This window comes from Trachemys scripta, chromosome 3 (genome assembly GCF_013100865.1).
Source record: "Trachemys scripta elegans isolate TJP31775 chromosome 3, CAS_Tse_1.0, whole genome shotgun sequence".
Lineage (NCBI taxonomy): Eukaryota > Metazoa > Chordata > Testudines > Emydidae > Trachemys > Trachemys scripta.
The window spans coordinates 158080199-158100463 of NC_048300.1; the positions used below are offsets into that span (position 1 = coordinate 158080199).

Consider the following 20265-nt stretch of genomic DNA (forward strand, 5'->3'; position numbering starts at 1 on the left):
TGGATCCACCTCATTCTCAATTCACAAGACCACACTATCTCTCACAGTCTACAATTTCACAATAGGTATCCTCTCCTTACAGGCATTTGGCCCCATCTGCATAATTTTACAACTACGGTAATCCGGTGAGACAGTTTACTAGTATAGCATAACTCATCGCTAAACACTATCACCATCTTGCTAGTAAGAACTATGTCCAAATGTAGTTGTTGTCAGTTTGGTTCCAGCATGAGTGTAAACACGTAGTCTAGGGCCAATTGCTTAAATTTGAGGCCCTGGCTTCCCTGATTAAATTGTTCAGCATTGTTGTGCAAGGATGTCAGGTGAGGATGGGTTTGATGTGGTCAGTTGATTACTTCATTCTCATCCCTTGCACATACCATAGTACTTAATCAATGTCAATATATGGTATGATATCCAATTTTCTTCTACTTCTGTTTGGCAATTGATACATTTACTTTCACTCTTTTCTTTGAAATATATATTCTGGATGTTACTTAGATTTAATCTCATCAAATGAATTATAAACTGAAAAAAAAATCAAATGAGTGACTCTGAAAGTCTTATTATTTTAGCAGTTAGGTGTGAATTTGAATGAGAAACCTTCTCACAAAATGTATTTACACATTAATTCTGTTCTCAAGATTTAATGGGTTTTACTTTTTATTTTATATTCCATTCTTTTTATTCTCAGGGTTAAATTAAATCCACATGCTCATCATTTTAACCAAATCAGTGGTTAGAACCTATTATTACTGTCTTCATAAATTTTTGTTCCTTGTTAATGGAAAAAGAGCCAAATTTTCTTCTCAGATCCACATAATGCTTTTCTGAATTTTGGAATAAGTTGTTTGTTTGAAGGGGTAACATTGATATTTTGCTAGCCCCCAAGCCTCTCTGTTTGTGCTGGCATATTACAAAAGGGTTGTGCGTTTTGCATAAAAATTGACTCCTTTTGGGAGGAAAAAACAAAACAAACAACAACAGCAACAAAGTGCCAAGAGCCATTTTAGTGAGTGTATATTACTGTACATATGATCCTGGAATAATTAACTCCTGCTCTGACCTTCCTTACATTACCAACATTTTTTTGTTTATTTGTATATTGTAGTAGCCCCCAGAGGCCCCAATCAGGATTGGGTCAGCATTGTGTTAGATCAGAGGTTCCCAAACTTATTTGGCCTACCGCCCCCTTTTCAGAAAAAAAATTACTCAGCGCCCCCCTGGAAATCTACCTTCTTTAAGCGAACAAACAGAAAGATGCACTGACAAATTTGCGTTCTTTTATGTTGTGACATTGTGCAGTCTATATGGTTTTATAAAAACTTGATAATAAGTCAATATAATGTAACTGAGATAGTTTTAGAGAAAATACGGTAATAAGTGAATGTAACGTAACTGGGATATGCTTCATGCAAAAGGTCTCTTGTAAGGTATCATTACAAAGCTTATAAGCTACTGAGTATGATCATCTGATTTGTATGAATGTACCACTCTTGTATCTAAAACTAGAAATATAAAATGTAACTCTGAGGGCCTATTGTAATTGTGTAAAGTGTGGACCATTAATGATGGTTTGGAATCTTGATGACTCCCATTGTCTGCAGATGGCTGTATTTACCTGTGAGTCTTCCTGTATATGTGTGTGCTGGCAAGTGAGTAATGAAGTCTTGCAATGACATGTGATCATGTCACCTGAACTGGAATCCATCTTTAACCTGGTGCTTTTCCAGTGAGGGGGGGTGGAAACCCAGAGAGACAAAGAGTTCCCGCCTTATGCAAAAGATATATAAAGGGGGGAAGAGAACAGAGAGAGGAGGAGCCATCATGAAGAATCCCCTAGCTACCACCTGAGCTGCAACAAGAGCTGTACCAGGGGAAAGAATTGTGCCCAGGCCTGGAAGATGTCCAGTCTGAGAAAAACTTACTGAAGCATCTCTGAGGGTGAGATTATCTGTATTCAGTTTGATTAGGCATAGATTTGCACATTTTATTTTATTTTGCTTGGTGACTTACTTTGTTCTGTCTGTTACTACTTTGAACCACTTAAATCCTACTGTCTGTATTTAATAAAATCACTTTTTATTTAGTAATTTACTCAGAGTATGTATTAATACCTGGGGGAGCAAACAACTGTGCATATCTCTCTATCAGTGTTATAGAGGGCGAACAATTTATGAGTTTGCCCTGCATAAGCTTTATGCAGGGTAAAACGGATTTATCTGGGTTTAGACCCCATTGGGAGTTGGGCATCTGAGTGCTAAAGACAAGCACACTACTGTGAGCTGTTTTCAGGTAAACTTGCAGCTTTGGGACAAGTGATTCAGACCCTGGGTCTGTGTTGGAGCCAGACGGGAGTGTCTGGCTCAGCAAGACAGGGTGCTGGAGTCCTGAGCTGGCAGGGAAAACAGAAGTAGGGGTAGTCTTTTGCACATCTGGTGGCAGCTCCCAAGGGGGTTTCTGTGATCCAACCACTTTTCAGAAAAAAAATTACTCAGCGCCCCCCTGGAAATCTACCTTCTTTAAGCGAACAAACAGAAAGATGCACTGACAAATTTGCGTTCTTTTATGTATCTATATTTCTACCTACGTCCTACAATATAGTAAAGAAAGATGTTGTTGTAAATAAGACACCTTGAAGTTTGAAATTATAAAATTATTTATTAAAATAAACCATAGTAACATTCGCATTACAAACAGAAAATTAAGATAACGAAGGATAATATTAAAATAAAAATTACGAATAACATTACAAATAATCCTAATGAGAAGGATGAACCTGGTGCGCTGCTATCAATTTATTAATGTTCAGCTTTATTTTTGTCAGCAGCATTCTTAAATCACCGCGATTAGCTGTTTGCAGTCGGTTTCTTTTTTTAGTTAACAGATTTGTGACCGCACTGAACCTACGTTCCACTAAATATTTCGTTTGTACAAAAGAAGTTTTGCCACAAACGCGGAAATAACAGTTTTTGTTTTGATTAAATTCAGCTCATCGCCTTGGAGCTGTAAATTTGTTTCATTAAATTTATTAAACAAGTCTGTCAAATAAGCTATGTCATTTTTGGAATCAATCAAGTTGGCTCATAAAGCATCATCTTTGTTTTCTAGGAACTCTAGCATTGAGTCGAAGAGTTTATAAAACTGATCCAAACAGGCACCTTTTGATAGCCAACGAACTTCTGTATGAAGCAGCAAGCGATTGAATTCTTCATCGTTTTCAATACAAAGTTGTCCAAACAATCTGTCATTCAATGAATTGCTTATGATTTTGTTGATTGCTTTAATGACATAATGTAATGACCTATGTAGGCGTTCACTCAGATTTTTGGCAACTAAATGTTGACGATGAATGACACAGTGTACAGCGAATACATTCGGAACCGCTTTTTATAAATATGCAAGAAAACCCCTGTAGCCGCCCTATCATCGCTGGAGCACCATCAGTAGCAACTGACAAGATATTACTCAGGGGGATTTCTTTTTCTTTAAAAAACTCTTCCAATGCATGAAATATCGATTCTCCTTTAATATCAGTTTGCAAATTTTTAGCAAATAATAATTCTTGGCAAATTTTTTCTTCTTTTATGAATCGCATGTATGCTAAAAGTAAGGCTTCATTTCCTGGCAAAGTTGACTCATCAAGCTGTATAGAGAACTGGGATGTTTTTAAATACTCACATAATGAGTCTTCAACATCTTGAGCCATTTCATCAGTTCTTCTTTGCACTGTATTATTGCTCAAAGAAATTTTCTTGGTAATATCAGATGCTGGCTTGTGCAGCATAGTGCATATTACCTCACTTATAGCTGGTAGAATTAGTTCTTCACCAATAGTATGCGGTTTTCCAGATTTAGCAATCAGTAACGAAATGTTGTAAGAAGCACGCAACCCATCCTCCTCATCTTTGGATGCTATTGAAAAGAGTTTTGCCAATGTCGGCTGTCTCAAAAAAATTTATTTAAGTGCTTGAAAATAAGATAAATCCTTATCTTTCTTATCAGCATGAACTTTTGTCAAATGTTCTTGTAGTCTTGAAGGCTTCATAGCTTCATTTGATAAAACTTTTTGGCAAATCAGGCATATTGGTAATGTATTGTTTGTAGGCGACTGAATAAAGCCATAGTTCAAATATTCAATACTATATTGTCTACATTTTTTCTTGGGTTCAGTATCGTATTGTAAAAAGTCATTACACGCACATATTCCTGCCGATGCATGCTGGACTTCCCGACAATGCGCGACACGCTCGCCTGCCAATACTTGCTTGTTAAGAGCTGTTGACGGACTTGACACCTGATCAGTTATAATTTGTGAATTTATTTGGAAAATAAAGTAATCACTACAACTTTAACTCTGTTACACAACAGATGAAACATGTACGAACGGTTTTTCAAAATTTTCTTATATTCTCTTCTTTCTTTATGCTTCCACTGCGCCCTTATTTTTATTCAACGCCCCCCCAATTGCACCCAAGGCTACTACTGCCCCCAGGATCGTTCCAGCGCCCCCCAGGGGGCGGTATTGCCCACTTTGGGAACCTCTGTGTTAGATGTTGTACAAACACACATGAAGTTACTATCTCTGCCCTGAAGACTGTGTAGATGTGTAGCCAAAAGGAAGTTATTAGCCAACATGAGTTTCTGTACATCTTTTCAATAAATATTATCCTGTTTCTGAAAAAAATCTTCTGATGGGTAGTCCAGTATATGGAATATATTGTGTTAATAATGTACAGCTATTTAGAATTCATGGACAGGACTAATCTCATCTACATTTATTTAAAACCATGTCTGGTTATGGAACGCTTACAGCCCAGATCCAGCAGGTCTAATATGCTTTTGGAATACTGAAATATCTTGACAGAGCAATAGTTTGGAGAGAAAATGTGTATTACTCAACATGAGTAAAGGGGGTAGAATCAGGCCTTTATTATCTAGTGTAGCTTTCTATAATATTGTGTCATTGCTTTCTCCTGTAATTGGTACCAAAATTAGAACCTTGATGACTAGTCAAAGCCCACAATGTGTCATTATTAAATATATCCTGAAGATAATTCTGTTAGATGGAATCTATATTAGCTAAAACTAAACTAGAGTTTAAGTATAGTGTAAACCATAGAACAATTACAATTCTAAAGTTTGTTGGCCTGTTCACATGCTGATGTTACACAGGTGTAATTTCACTGATTACTATGGAATTCTTCCTGATCTACACTAGTGAAGGGGAGATCAGAATCATGTTCATAGTGTTGAGCAGAATGCACTACCCTGATGCTGTGTTAGGCATTTCATAAAATCTGGATTTCCTTTGCTTTATCACTTCACCCTAGGCTTCCCATCATTATTTTTGGTTTCCAAAGACAAAACATAATGCTAAGGGAAGAGCTTAATATTCTTAGAATCAGTAGGTCTTCATTAATAACAATTTAGGAACTTATGTGAATGTGTTTGATTGGAAGAGGTTTTACCTATGTGTGTCTGTTATGTCCAGGACATCTCTCTACTTAGTTCCATTGCAGCATATTACGTTAAATATTGGACAAAATAATGAAGTCAGTGAGCCAAATTCACAATGGACTTACTCTGGATTTTTACTGGTGTAACTGAGAACAGGATTTGGTCTATTAAGGCTGCATAGGGAGTAACTGAGAGCAGAATTAGGCTGACTACACACGTGAGAGTTTTGTTTCCGGGATGAATTTGAGTATTCTTTCATTCGTTATAACACTTTGTGCTAACGACACGTAAAAAATGCATTCAGGTTGACCATCCTTAGTCACTTATAGTGGCCCTCCTTAAAGCCTGTGGAAGCCCAACAGCCATGTCTAAGAGGAGAAATTGGGACACAAAAACAATCATCTCCAGTGTCCCTCAGATCTGATCACTACAAGCTAGACAGGAAAGTAAGATTTGCTATGCTGGATTGGACCATTTATCCATCATGTTTGGTGCCTAGCTCTGACAGTAGTCAGTAGCTCATGCTTTGTTGAAAGGTGAAATGAACCTAGATAATTGTGCAGTATTTAGCTCTCTAGCAAATATTTTAAGTCCTGAAGCATGAGGTTACATTTACTCTGTTTTTAGCAAGCATAACTAAATGATAATATTGTAAAAGAAAATACTTTGCATGAAATTACAATTTTTGTTACCGCAAAGTGCTAGCCATGTAAACATGTCATGATAGATCTAAAAAACAGCTGGTTTATTTGAAACTGTGATCATGCCAAAGCTGGCCTGTACATTCTGTAATAGGAAATCTTATGGGTATTTCCTTCTCTGCATCATCAGGATTTTCACTCCCCCATTCCACCCTCGGTGGGCCAAAGGTGGGGACCTGACCCTGCCCACCTGCACATTTGCAAGTACTGACAGGAAAATAGAGGGGGAGGCACTGAATTCTTTGTTTTAGTCTATATCCGCCAGAAGCATTTGCTTGCATGTTTCCAGGTTGTATCTTATTTCCTGGCTATGTTTCTTACCCAAATTAAAAGAGAAATGTTAAACTTTAAAAAAAAAAAAAAAAAAAGTTTACAACATTTTTTTTTTTTTTTTGGAATAGCCATTTCATATATTTAAAACTTCTTGTTTTTTCTCTTAGGGAATTCCTGGAATCCCTGGAAGTCATGGAACAAAAGGACAAAAGGTATTCATAATAATTTAAGATACAATTAAAATCAATGCAAATTTAGTTTTTTTTGCCTGAATAAGGATTTGAGGGGAAATTTTCAAAAGCGTCATAAGGGATTCAGGAGTACAAATTCCATTGAAAAGCAATGGGGACGAGTTGGGAGGGTCCCAGAGCCCAGGCTGTAGCCTGAGCCTGAATATCTACACTGCAAGTTTATAGCCCGCAGGCCAAGCCTCACGCTCTCAAGTCAGCTAACACAGGCCAGCCGCGGGTATTTTATTGCCATGTAGATGTATCCTCAGAGAGAGAAAGGACTGGATGTTATGCTGCGTGTTACAGATTTCAGGGCCCCTTCAGTCTCCAAAATACTACCCTGACCTGGGCCTTAGAGATGTTTTTCAGACTCCAAGCTTGTTTGATCTGAAATATGAGCCTTATGAACTGGGTTAAGCTGCCCCTGATCTGACCTCATCTGACTCCAAAGGGTAAGGGAGAGAGCCTGTCTGCCTCCTAGACCAATAACAAGGAACTCTGCTTGCCATGGTTGGTTTGGAGGCCTTCCTAAAGGGGATCTATTTTTTTCTTAGTTTGGTTTTGGCCTTCCTTGTCTTGGATCCTGTACAAGGACTCATGCTTCTAAATCTTTTATGCACACTGCAAATCTTTTGATCTTTTTTTTTTTCATTCTGTGATTAGAGCAATCAGTATGGCTAACATACAATTAATTGGCTCTTCTAACACTTTGAAATCAATCCTGGTGAAACTAATCTGTAGAAGTAGGCTTTTGTAATCAAATTTCTTTTTTGCACCAATATTATATTTATGTGAGATGTTTTCAATTATAGGGTGAAATCGGACCTCCAGGGCAACCAGGAGCAAAAGGATCACCAGGGGCCGCTGTACGTTTTTTCATGTAATTTCCTAGGTTATTTAAAAAGAAAAATCAAATTCTGTTATGTGTAAGTGTAATGTCCTGCTTTGACTGCCATCATTAGCAAAGTTTGTCCCTGGACATTCAGCACTGCAGCATAGACCTCTACCACTATAGCTAAAGAATGAACTAGAATAATTGGTAGCAAGCTATTTTCTGCTGTGGAGTGGCCTTTAGAAGATGCTGCATAATACAGTGAAACAATGGGTTACATCAGCATGATTGGCTCCATGTTACAGACAGCATAAGTTGTTATTGCACAAAATTCTCTGTTACTCACACACTCACCCTGTTCCTAGGGCTCAGGCGTAACCCTGTTAATTTAGGCATCTAACTTTACCCCTCCGTGGGCTCCAGGCTCTACTTCTCCGAGCTCTGGGCTGTACTCCTCTGGGTTCCGGGTAAACATCCATTCCCAGTGGACTCAGGGTTTAATTTTTTGTGGGTTTATGGGGTCTTTTACCAGTGAAAAAGCCTAACACAGTAATACCCTACTTAATTTCTATTTATTAATCAAACAGAATTCACATACTACACATAAAATGCTCACCACTCTCAATAAGACGGATGAACTTTTCTTGGTGGCCCGTCAGGATCAGGTCATCTGGGGGGCTCCAGTTTCTGCACGGTGTCATTGGCAGAGTGTTGCGGTCTGGCAGTTCTGATCTTGGGACTGTGTCCTGGAGCTGGTTCCCAAAGAACTTCTCTTTGGACCCCAGTTTATATAGTGAAACTTGAGTCCTGCTTAGCTGTACCTTAATCAATCATTTTACTAACCAATCCTAACCTATTGTGACAAAATTCTTTAATTATACCCCAACATGTTAATTAATTTACACCTAGCAAAATTCATTATGTAACAGACAGAAACAATCAAAGAACCAGACAGAGATAATATAGACAGACTATAAGGAAAGGGGACCATAAAGATAAAACCACAACTACTGAGAAGTGGTTTCTTGCCAGACAGAATGCTATCAAACTAAGTTTTCTTTAACCATCTTAAGTTCTGTTTCTCTATCTGGTGATAGTGGGTGCTATTAGGAGAGGATCTCCTTCTTAACAGCCCAATATTACATTGTTTTAATGTAATTTAGATGCAATGTGAGGATGTGACTTTCTGCTTCTTAGCTAATGGCAGCTGTTCTCCTAATATGGCTGCAGATAAAGGCCTTAGGTCTTTCAATATGGCTATAGGAAAAGCCTTCTCCTTACAAAGTGGGAGTGTGCTAATAACATTTGCACATACAAAGTTGGGAGGTATTGCCAATATGGAGGAGGACCAGAATATCATACAAGAAGATCTGGATTACCTTGAAAACTGGAGTAAGAGAAATGGGATGAAATGTAATAGTGGAAAGTGCAAGGTCATGCATTTAGGGACTACCAACAATATGTTTTGGTATAAGCTGGGGATGTATCCGTTGGCAGTGATAGAAAGACCTGGTGTATTGGTCAATCACAAGACAACTATTGGCCACTAATATGATATGGCTGTGAAAAAGGCTAATGAAATCCTAGGATGCATCAGTTGAGGTATTTCCAGTAGTGATAGGAAGTGTTATATTATCATTATACAAAGCTCTAGTGAGACCTTACTTGGAATACTGTGTCCACTTCCGGTTGCCTGTGTTTAAAAAAAGATGAATTCAAATTGGAACAGATGTAGTGAAGGGCCATTAGGATGATCAGAAGAATGGAAAACATATCTTATAAGAGGAGACACAAGGAGCTTGGCTTGTTTAGCCTAACAAAGCGAAGGCAGAGGGGTGATATGATTACTCTCTATAAATATGTAAGAGGGATAAACACCAGGAGGGAGAGGAGTTATTTCAGTTAAGGGCCAGTCTTCGCACAAGAACAAATGAATATAAACTGACTGTCAACAAGTATAGGCTTGAAATTAGATGAAGGTTTCTAACCATCAGAGGAGTTAAGTTCTGAAACAGCCTTCCAAGGGGAGCAGTGGGTGCAAAAATACCTGTTTCAAGACTGAGCTTAAGCCTAACTTGATAAGTTTGTGGTGGGGATGGTATGATGAGATTGCCTATAATAGTATGTGGCCCATCTGTGACTGCTAATAGCAAATATCTTCAATGGCTGGAGATGGAACACTAGATGGAGAGGGCTCTGAGTTACTACGCTGAATTCTTTCCCAGGTGTCTGGCTGGTTGGTCTTGCCCGCATGCTCAGGATCTAACTGATCACCATATTTGGGGTCGGGAAGGAATTTTTCCCCAGGTCAGATTGGCAGAGACCCTGGGGTTTTTTTGCCTTCCTCTGCAGCATGAGGCATAGATCACTTTCTGATCTACACTAGATCCACTAGACTAATGGATTCTCTGTAACCTGAAGTCTTTAAATAATGATTTGAGGACTTCAGTAACTCAGTCAGAGGTAATGGATCTATCAGAGGAGTGGGCGGGTAAGGTTCTATGGGCTGCGATGTGCAGGAGGTCAGTCAATATAATCAGGATGATCTCATCTGGCCTTAAAGTCTGTGAGTCTATAACTGAGTACTTAGGCTTGTCAGTGTTTTGCTGAGAGACCATGGAGATTAAGTAGCTGAGCGCTACATCTGCCACCTAAGAAATCTGAGTTCTGTTCCCAGTTTATGTTATCTCTCAGGGTATTTTGATGGGTGACAACAGAAGGAGGTTCATCCATTTTGTCTGTACTGGCTGGAGGTTCTTTGTATGTGGCACACTTAAATAGGGTGATGCATGTGCAGTGCTAATAGAATGGTCAGAGTTTTTTAGGCAGAATGCCAAGACCATACTGTAGTGAGCAAGACACTGATGGGAAATCCAATTTTGCATCTCTTTGATTTCAGGAGACTCTCTGCCGATGTCAGGTTTTTGCTGCAGATAAAAAAGTGCTAGAGCTCATTGAAAATAACAGTGTGAGGAATTTTTATAATGGAAAATGTTAGGCAACCTAGTAGCCTCTACCTCTTCCCCTATAAGTACATTATAAGATCCTTGGGGCAGGCACCTAGCTTTATTTTATAAGACAGGCAGTGTGGCCTCTTTGATAGAGCACTGGGCTAGGAGACCTGCATTCTATTTTTGACTCTGCCATTGGCCTGCTGGGTGACCTTAGTCAAGTCATTTCCCTCCTCTGTGCCTCAGTTTCCATCTGTGAAATGGGGTAATGGTATTGAAATCCTTTGTAAAATGAACTGTGGATGAAAAGTGTTATGTAAGAGCTAGGTGTTGACTACAAGGTTAGGCAGCAACTGATCAGGAGTTTTGTGAATGCCAGTGATGCCTAAATATGGGATGTAGGCTCTTAAGTAATGTAGGTGCGTCTGAAAAAATTGCCCAATGTATTTATCCTCACAACACCCTTGAGAGGTAGGAAACTATTATTATCCTAATCGATAAATAGGGAACAGGGACAGAGACTAACAGCCTTGCACCAGGTCATGTAGAAACTCTGTGGCGTGGGAGAAACTTGAACCTCTATCTCCCATGTCCAGGCTAGTTGCCTAACCACTGGCTCAACCTTTTAGCCTCTGTTATACCCGTATAAAATGCATATAGGCAAGACTCTTATTCAAGAAAGATCTACATCTTTTGTATGTGAACTCTAATCGTATTTCCTTACATTTAATGCTATGTAACTCATTTATGTGAGATCTTTAAAATCATGAAGTAATCCTATTAGTGACTCCTACAAATGATTCCTTTTTCCAGAGTATATGGGAATAATTTTTAACAGATGGTAGCTTTCACTGATTGAAATCTGAGTTTACTGCAAGAAATAAAAATGTTGCTTCTTTCGTTTTTAGTGGAAACAAGCCTGGTTGCTTTGGAGAATTCTTTCTCTTTGAATTAAAGCTTTGATTTGTTTTATGGCTTTTGTTCATTTAACTTATTTTCTATAAGACTCTGGCAATTGAGATCAGATGGTCTTACTAAATATAAATTCCCAGATCTGTGGATGCTTTCTTCTTATACATGTGAGCATCATATAATTCTGCTTTTAAATGGTTTTTAACTGAAAATGGAAACATTTCAATTTTATAATAAAAATAACTTGGGTTTCTAGGCCTATTTTTATTCTGAAATATATTGGCTTTTTATGCAGGAGTTTACTTTATTACTTGTATTAGGCAGTGATTAAGTTAGATCAGAACTATAGAAGTCAAGAATTTAATGTGAAAGCAGCCTCCGTGGTTCCATCCTAACCAATACTGAACTTTTTAATGGTTACAGATTTGTATTTGTAGAATCAGCACAAACTTCAATTTTTGGTCCCACATGTAGTAATCCCTCAAACAAACTGTCTATTTTCATGCTTGGGATTTCTTGATTAAAATATGTTATCGGTTAAAATGAATCATTGAGATTCTGTTCTCTGCCTCTCAGAAGTGCAGCACACAAATTCACAGGCCATGAGGTAGGAAGGACAAGGGAGGCTTAAGCTACCTTTGTGCCCTACCTATTCAGTACATGCAATCCCACCACTGGCACAATCCTTTCACTAGAGCTTGTAAGGGGCCTTGTGTGGACAACACCTGCACTGGAGGAATTCACCTAAGTTCACATAAGGAACTTTTACAGCCCTTTTGCATTGTTGTGGGAAGAAGAGTATCTCTCAAAGTATTTCCAGTTATTTCTTGTCAGGTGTTTAGATCACAGTTGAAAGAAATGTTATCTGCGTAGGAACAGAGTGGTCTCAGGCATTCAAAGCACTTTCACTTTACCTTTTTACCACGTTCTTAATACAAGCATAATCTACTCCAAGGTAGTACCTGCATACTCTCCTTCCCACCAGTGTCTCTAATATTCTTTTATTGCCCGTTAGTAGAAATAGAACATTTCTACCATCTCTTTCTTTCTGAGATGAGGTGACCAAAATTGAACAATTGTTAAAAGGGGGAAGGCTTTATCAACAATTTTAATGGAGGTATGTGTTTGCGTGATTCCTCATTTACTTGTTATTTCAAAATAATATTTTATTGCTTTTTGTCTGCCATTGCTCATTAATAAGCTGTTTACTATGACATCTAGATCATGGAACTAATCAATGAGTATAAATGGTATTGAGTAGTTTAAACAGCACAGGTCTTATTATTGGTATTACCATATTGCCTGGGAACCACAGTCATGGACCAGGACCCCCTGGCATTAGGCTCTATACAAACACAAAACAAAAGAGCTTTCAATCTAAGCATAAGACAAGACAACACATGGACACAGATAGATAGGGGACTACAAGGAAACAATGAGGCCATATTGGTCTGTGTGATAGGCTGTGGTCTCTGCACATGAGCAATTCAACATTTGTCAAGCTTTTTGTAGGTATCAGAGCAAATGAGAATTTTGAGTATGGTTTTGAAGGAGGATAATGAGGTAGCTTTGTGGGAGTTTATGAGAGCTCCTCCCAAGCATTGGGGGTGGGGAGAGTACAGGAGAAGAAGATTTAACAAGTGGCAGTGCAGGCTGGTATCATGGGCTAAGCGGAGGAAAATCAATATCTCAGTAACGAAGAAGAGATGATATGTAGAGTGGGATAGATCATGAAGGGCCTTAAAAGTGAAGACAAGTAGTTTATGTTTGATGCAGTGGAGAAGGGAAAGCCAGCAGAGGGCTGCAAACAGATGGGGGATATATTTTCAAAGTGATGGGCTAGGAAAATCATCTTTGCAGCAGCATTCTCAATGGATACAAGCAGAGCAAGATTGCATTCATTAAAGCCATAGAGAAGTATGAGGCAGTAATTGAGACACAAGATAATGAGAGCATGGACGAGATATTTAGCTGTGGGGATGGATAGGAAAGGCCACATCTTAGAGATGGTATGCAGAAAGAATCAACCAGATTTTCATATAGCCTGGATGTGAGGACAGAGAGAGGTCTGAGTCAAAGGTGATACCCAAGATATGGGCCTGAGTGACAGACAGGATGGTGGTGTTGTTCACAGTGGCTGAGAAAAGAGATAGCAGGATGGCTTTTCGGCAGGGGTTGATGGGGGGAATTAGAAGTGCTGTTTTAGCTATGTTTAGCTTGAGTTGATGGCTAGCAGGGTAGCACAGCCTGAGTGGCCCTGGTGGAAATCAGCTTGATTGCAAGCCTTTTTGGCTTTAAGGGAGAGGGTGTGGAGCCATGGCAGTGATGTTACCAGCTGGGTGGGTGACTGATTTTTTTTAATTCACCCAGAGAACTGAGCAATCAGAAAAAATATTCGGATTGGCTTCAGAAATGTTTGAAACTTGTCAGCAAATCAGAAAAATCCACTTTGTTTGAAAGTCTAACCTGTATAACCTTTAGCCCAGTGATTAGGGCATTTGCCTGCAATGTGGGAGACCCATATTGGAATCCTCTTTCTGGGCCAGGGACTTAAACTCAGATCTTCCCCTCAAATCTGACCACTCTCAACACCAAATTATAGATGATTCTGGCATAGATTGTTCTCAATCGTTACTTAACGAATCACTGAGCCAAAGAAAGAACCTGAGCAAGAGAATAACTCTGTAGCTTGGTAATTAAGGCACGCACTAGAGAACTAGCCGGAGTTGCAGATTCAAATCCCTCCACTGGGTTTGCTGCATCCCTAACAACCTTTGGGCTAAAGTTTATAAGGACACATGTACTTTTCTGAAACTGGCCAAAACGAATTGCGTCAAATTTGTTAATAGTTTTGGGTCAACTAAAACAACATTTTTCAGAGAATAAACTATTCATCCCAAAAAAATTCGCCCCACTCTAGCCATGCCCTGGTTTGAGGGGTGACCAGGCAACAAGGCCACACCAGATCAGGGGTCCTGACTCTTGTGCCTGCCCTTTGTGAAGCTTTCCCACTCACATGCTGTCTCACACTGCAGGTTATTTACCACTGATATAGGTATGAGTGGGTTGCATGACTACAGGATGCAGGGGGGATGTGAAGGAGCATGTGCTACACTGGGTTTCCTTATGTTTGTATATACACCCAGTCTACTTGGTTTGTATTCTTGGTTTCTGAGTTTGCATCACTTTGTTCCGTTTTGGAGTTTCTGGATGGGTTCCTTTGTAGTCACATTGTCACAGCTTCTAGGTCTGCAGAATTGAGGAGTTTATTTTTTCAGTAACTCACCTACCATACTTTGTTCATATTTTCTTTGGAACACATAGATGAATGTCATCTGGTCCTGGTTATCTGCTGGAATATAATTTCCTGAGGTCTTCAATCAATTTGATGTATCACATCTCCTATCACGTGATTAAAAAATAAGTCATTGATGCATGGAAGATTTGAATGTTTTGAGTAACATAGGGAAATTCAACCAAAAAAGTAGAGTGGACTTTTCCTTGTATTAGTCACACTAAATATGTTTGTTCCAGAGGGGGGTGGGAAACAGATGGAAAGCTAGTTGATAGTTTATACTTAATACACTAGGGAAACTATTCAGTAACAAGTTCTTCTTAAGTAACAATTATCCCAATTACACTGCCAACATCAACAATGTATTAATTTATCTGCCACATAAGTATAGTCAGCCCTGGAAAAATAGAGGAGTAACATTAAAATTTTAGGACATAGTCTCCTCTTTTAATTTTATATGCCATAATTTTTGGATTTGTCCAGTTAAACTTTCCCCACATTGCATCAGAAAATTGTTTCATTTGCAGAACATCAGTTCTATATAAGATCATGTTCTTGTAATTTTTGTGCATGACATAGATAAAACTTGGTTTCCTGATTTAAATCACAAGACTGGAAGTCAGGACACGTGGGATTTATTCCTCTCTCTGCTGCAGACTTTCTCTGTGACCTTCAATAACCTCACTTCAACCTTGCCATCTCTAAAGCAGTGTATAGATATTAATATGTATATATTAAAGAATCCTACCAAAACCTTACATTGCATACACAATTTCCAGACTGAGAAGTGGATGAGAAAGAAAATGAACCACTTTCAATCTGAGGAGCTCAAAGTGCTTTAGCAACGTTAACAAATTAAACATCTGAATAGCCCTGTGATATAGGCAAGTATTATATATCATAGGATTGCTCAGAGGATTAATTTATTAATGTTGGTAAAGCACTTTAAGCTCCTCAAATTGAAAGTGCTACATACATTAGAGAACACAATCAAGTCAGTAGTGATTAGTCACTACTGTGCAGTGACCACACCATAAATCCTAGTCTAACTATGGGGAAAATGTGGTATTTCAGTTAAAAATCTGTGGGACCGGTTGATAAATATTGACTTCCTCATGGTGACCACTGTAAGCACAAAGTATTGTTGCTATAAATTATGCAAAAATTAGTTTAAATATCACATGTAGGTCCATTCTGAATAGGTTTCTAAATCTTGCCACAAGTCTAAATTGCCTTTAATTGATAACAGTGACAGCTTAGTTTACATTTTACTGAAGATGCATTATAATGTTTGACTCAAAGGTAGCACTATCATATTTTCCAGCTATTTGACCATTTCCATGTATTGATATGCTTGGATGACAAAAAGTATCTCATTAAGGAGACTTTCCTTTATTAACTCTTATTTCCAAGTGTGTATATCTATCTATCTATATACAATTTTGATTGATACCTGCAGTTCTGGAGTCAAAATGAAAGTGAGAAGTTGTGAGAAAAACATATATTAACACTTGATGTGAAAAGTACTGTAAATGGGAATTCCCTCTTGGAAAACATGATTTAAAAATAAGATTTATCTTTTCCAAAATACACTTGGGAATAACTTTATATAGATAAAAGAGAAGCCCAGGCAGGGGCTTAGCAATTATTAATTTTTAGGTTTCAGTGGAACAAATGTAGTTGTGGATTTCATTATTCACGCATCTCTGTCACTGGTATCTGGCAAAAGAGAGGGGCATTCTTTTATAGGCTCTACTTGAGCTTGTATGCTGAAAGTGCTGTATTTTAAAATGACAGGTTTCAGAGTAACAGCCGTGTTAGTCTGTATCTGCAAAAAGAACAGGAGTACTTGTGGCACCTTAGAGACTAACAAATTTATTAGAGCATAAGCTTTCGTGGACTACAGCCCACTTCTTAAGAAGTACACTCTACTCAGTACTGATGATGAGGCCTCACCTAGAGTATTGTGTCCAGTTTTGGCTGCCACACTTTAAGATGGGGACAAATTGGAGAGAGTCCAGAGAACAACAAAAATGATAAAACCTGACCTATGAGGATAGGTATGTGTAGTCTTCAGCAAATAAGAGTGAGGGTGGGGGACCTGATAAGTCTTCAGATATGTTAAGACAGTGATCTGTTATTTTCCATGTCCACTGAAGGTAGGACAAGAAGTAATGGGTTTGATCTGCAGCAAGGGAGATATTAGATTTTCCTACTACCTAACTAAAAAGGATAAAGATAGTTAAGTACTGGAATCATTACCAAGAGGTTGTGAAATCCCCATCATTAGAGATTTTTATGAACAGGTTAGACTAGCACTTGTCCGGGATGGTCTAGGTATACTTGGTTCTGTCTTAGCATAGAGGGATGGATTAGATAACCTCTTGAGGTCTCTTCCAGACGTATTTATTTACGATTCTGTGATAAATGTAATAAGCAATAAAACTGGGCCAGCTGTCTCTCCCTTAGCTAATTTTAGAAATGTCATATTTTCTTTTTAAATAAATAGGGAGTGATGGGACCTGCGGGATCATCTGGCCGACCTGGAACATCTGGGTCTAAGGTAAGGTCATTTACTCTATTTTACTTTGAATGGGACAAATGATGTCAAGAGTATTCATTGCCCTATGGATCATTATAACAAAGTTATGTACTCTTTGTCATGTGCTTGTTTATTTTAATATAAAACACTGAAAATATAACTATAATTTCCCATATATAACTTGTATGTGATAGTCCAATTTCTAAACACAAGAAAGTCTTGGTAAGATGTAGCAACCATTACCTGTCATGTTATGAGGCATTGGAACTTCTTCAGAAACAGTTTGTGGTACTTTGTTTGAGCCTTGGAATCTTGAAAAATGTTCCTCAATACTAGGGGCCAAATAATACTTAGTATAAACCAGAACTTTCAGCCTGTTTTCCAATTATTTATATTTTAATCGTGTTAAAGTGATGTGCTGCTTTTTCCCTCTAATATTGAGCCAAATTTATTTCAGATGTAACTTTATTGATTGCATTAGAGTTATAGCAGGAATGAATTTGACCCATGTACTTATGTAAATCCAGATCTGACTGTTAAGATAACCTTCAGATTTAACATGAGTGGAGTTTTGGCTGAGTGAGCAGTACATGATATGGCCCTCAAAACTTTTAGAAGTTGAGTCTTAATTCTTCTAGTCTTTGTGTCTCTATCCATATATACATGCTTTCAGTTGTATAAATCATGCTTAGACGCATATAAATATTATTTTAAGTCTTATGTTGCAGGTGGATTTTCAAAAGTGCTCAAAATTGGCTTGACTCTGCTCCCATTGACTTCAGTGGTAGCAGAGTTAGGCCAAGAATCAGCACAGACAAAAATAAATACATTTGATTTTAAAATGTGATAGATGTGGCTGTTCTGAGAAAAAAGCTGCATTAGTCTCTTATGTTCTATATATGGAGCTGGATCCTGTCGTGCTTCCACAGGAAAAAACATGTATTGATATTTATACACAGCCAAGATCAGGTTAATCAGTAACTCCTCTTTAATTTTAATGAAGATCTGAGAAGCTGAAAACGTGAGTTGTTCTATAGGACCAAAATATTTTTGACTCAGAAGTCCTAGGATTTGCAAGGCCCTTTGCTAAGTAAGATGTGTGAGAACATCAAGCTGATATATGCAAATATCATAGTATATTTGATGAGGGAAGGTTTGCTGCTGGGGAAGGGAAGGTCAGTCATTGCCACTTGGGGATAGAGGCAGACATACATTTCTGATATCCAGGAAGGGTACTTGTCACTGTGGGAGGGTTTAAACCTCAAGGACATTAAGATGAATTGGGGGTTTTAAGGTGGGCCAGCAGGCAGGAGGGGTTACAAGTGCATGGTTAAAATAGGAGTACTGATCATTTAGAATCCCCCAAGTTTCAGAGGGCTGGATTGTTACTGTCACACATATGTTAAGTGCCCTTTTGTGACAGAAGGTTTTCAAACAGGATCTCTTTATATTTGATATTCTCAACCACACAGTTATGTTGTTTTATTAATAGGGCTATAAGGGTGAACCTGGAGTACAAGGGAAACCAGGATCATCAGGAGTCAAGGTAAAAGTGGTTTACCTTCATCTGGAAATATTCCAGTCAAGGACATTATGATTACAATGTTCCATGATTTACTTGTTGGTTACAAGATAGTTTTGTTTCAAAATGGAAACAATAATTAACAAATTTACTCCAGATTGGATTTAATGGGTGATTCTTACAAATATATGACCAGATCCTGGAGTGAAATCAGCAAATCTATGCCATTTTACAGCATCTTAGTGTCTGGGCCATTGTTTACATTGCATCTGCACAGATAGTTTCTTCTGATCTGTACTATGGAACTTTACATACAGGCATACATATAGTGTAAATGAGTGGTTCTCAAACTTTTGTCCTGGTGACCCCTTTCAAACAGCAAGCCTCTGAGTGCGACCCCCTCCCCCATAAATTAAAAAACACTTCTTTATATATTTTACACCATTATAAATGCTGGATGCAAAGCAGGGTTTGGGGTGGAGGCTGACAGTTCACGACTCCCCATGTAATAACCTTGCGACCCCCTGAGGGGTCCCGACCCCCAGTTTGAAAACCCCTGGTGTAAATTGTTTCTTGCTACTTGTGTGTACCAAAGATGTAGATAATACATTATCAGTATTTGCTGGTGCTTTCTTATATTTTTAGTTAAAGAATCCAAAAAGTTAGCAAATAACAATGCAGATACTAATCAGTGACCTAATGGTACCAAATTATGATGTCAGAGGGAAGATCCAAAATACCTGATCTGATTGGAAAGCAGCACTCCAGAGTGGCCTAGTTTATCTCTTGGTCTAAGGATGACTTTGTGGTCTTCATGTAATACAGTCCTTTGGGAGGGTCAGTACAGTGCCTTGTCAAGCAGAGCGAAGGGAAGGGAAGGATCAAAGGGGAGAAACTGTGGCTTGTCAAAAATTAGTGTCTTAGACTCTTATCTTCAGTTGAATGTTGAGCCCACAAGCGCCCTGTCTGGGAAGAAATCAAATGGAACTTGTGCAGATTATTGAAGGTTCACAGTAAAACGGGGAGAGTCAAAACTGCAATAGTTTGAGGTACATTTTGGGTAAACTCTTTTACACAGCTATAGGTTTCAGAAGTAAACATGGAGCCTGGCCTTCAGTCACAGTGGTATAAATCTGAAATAAGTTCAGAGAAGTCAGTGAAGTTACAGCAATGTTAAACCAGTGTCATTAGCCCGTTTGTTTATAAGCTGACCCCCCAAAATGGATAGGTAAAAATAGCAAAAACTGTATGACCCTTTCATAAGCTGACCCTATATTTCAGGGGTTGGAAAACTTTGGCTCCCGGCCTGTCAGGGTAAGCCGCTGGCGGGTTGGGACATTTTGTTTACTTGGAGCGTCTGCAGGCATGAAGCCCCTCAGCTCCCTGTGACCACAGTTTGCCGTTCCCAGCGGCCCCAGTTCGCCATTCCCAGCCACTTCCCGCAGCGTCCATTGGCCGGGAACGGTGAACCGCGGCCACAGGGAGCTGAGGAGCTCCATGCCTGCAGACCCTTCAGGTAAACAAAACTACAATGTATTAGATCAGGG

General features: G+C 38.7%; 1 protein-coding gene across 3 annotated transcripts in view; it reads left to right on the top strand.

Annotated features, from left to right (window-relative positions):
- The window catches only part of COL21A1 (collagen type XXI alpha 1 chain), a 201449-nt gene that overhangs the window by 151326 nt on the left and 29858 nt on the right, over positions 1-20265 (top strand). For all 3 annotated transcript variants that reach the window (XR_004645215.1, XM_034766296.1, XM_034766297.1), the window contains 4 exons: positions 6602-6646; positions 7477-7530; positions 17164-17217; positions 18689-18742. Coding sequence is in view for 2 of the 3 variants with exons in the window: in XM_034766296.1 (XP_034622187.1) it covers positions 6602-6646; positions 7477-7530; positions 17164-17217; positions 18689-18742 (207 nt within the window). In the remaining variant the exon portion in view is untranslated. The remainder of the gene's footprint in view (positions 1-6601; positions 6647-7476; positions 7531-17163; positions 17218-18688; positions 18743-20265) is intronic.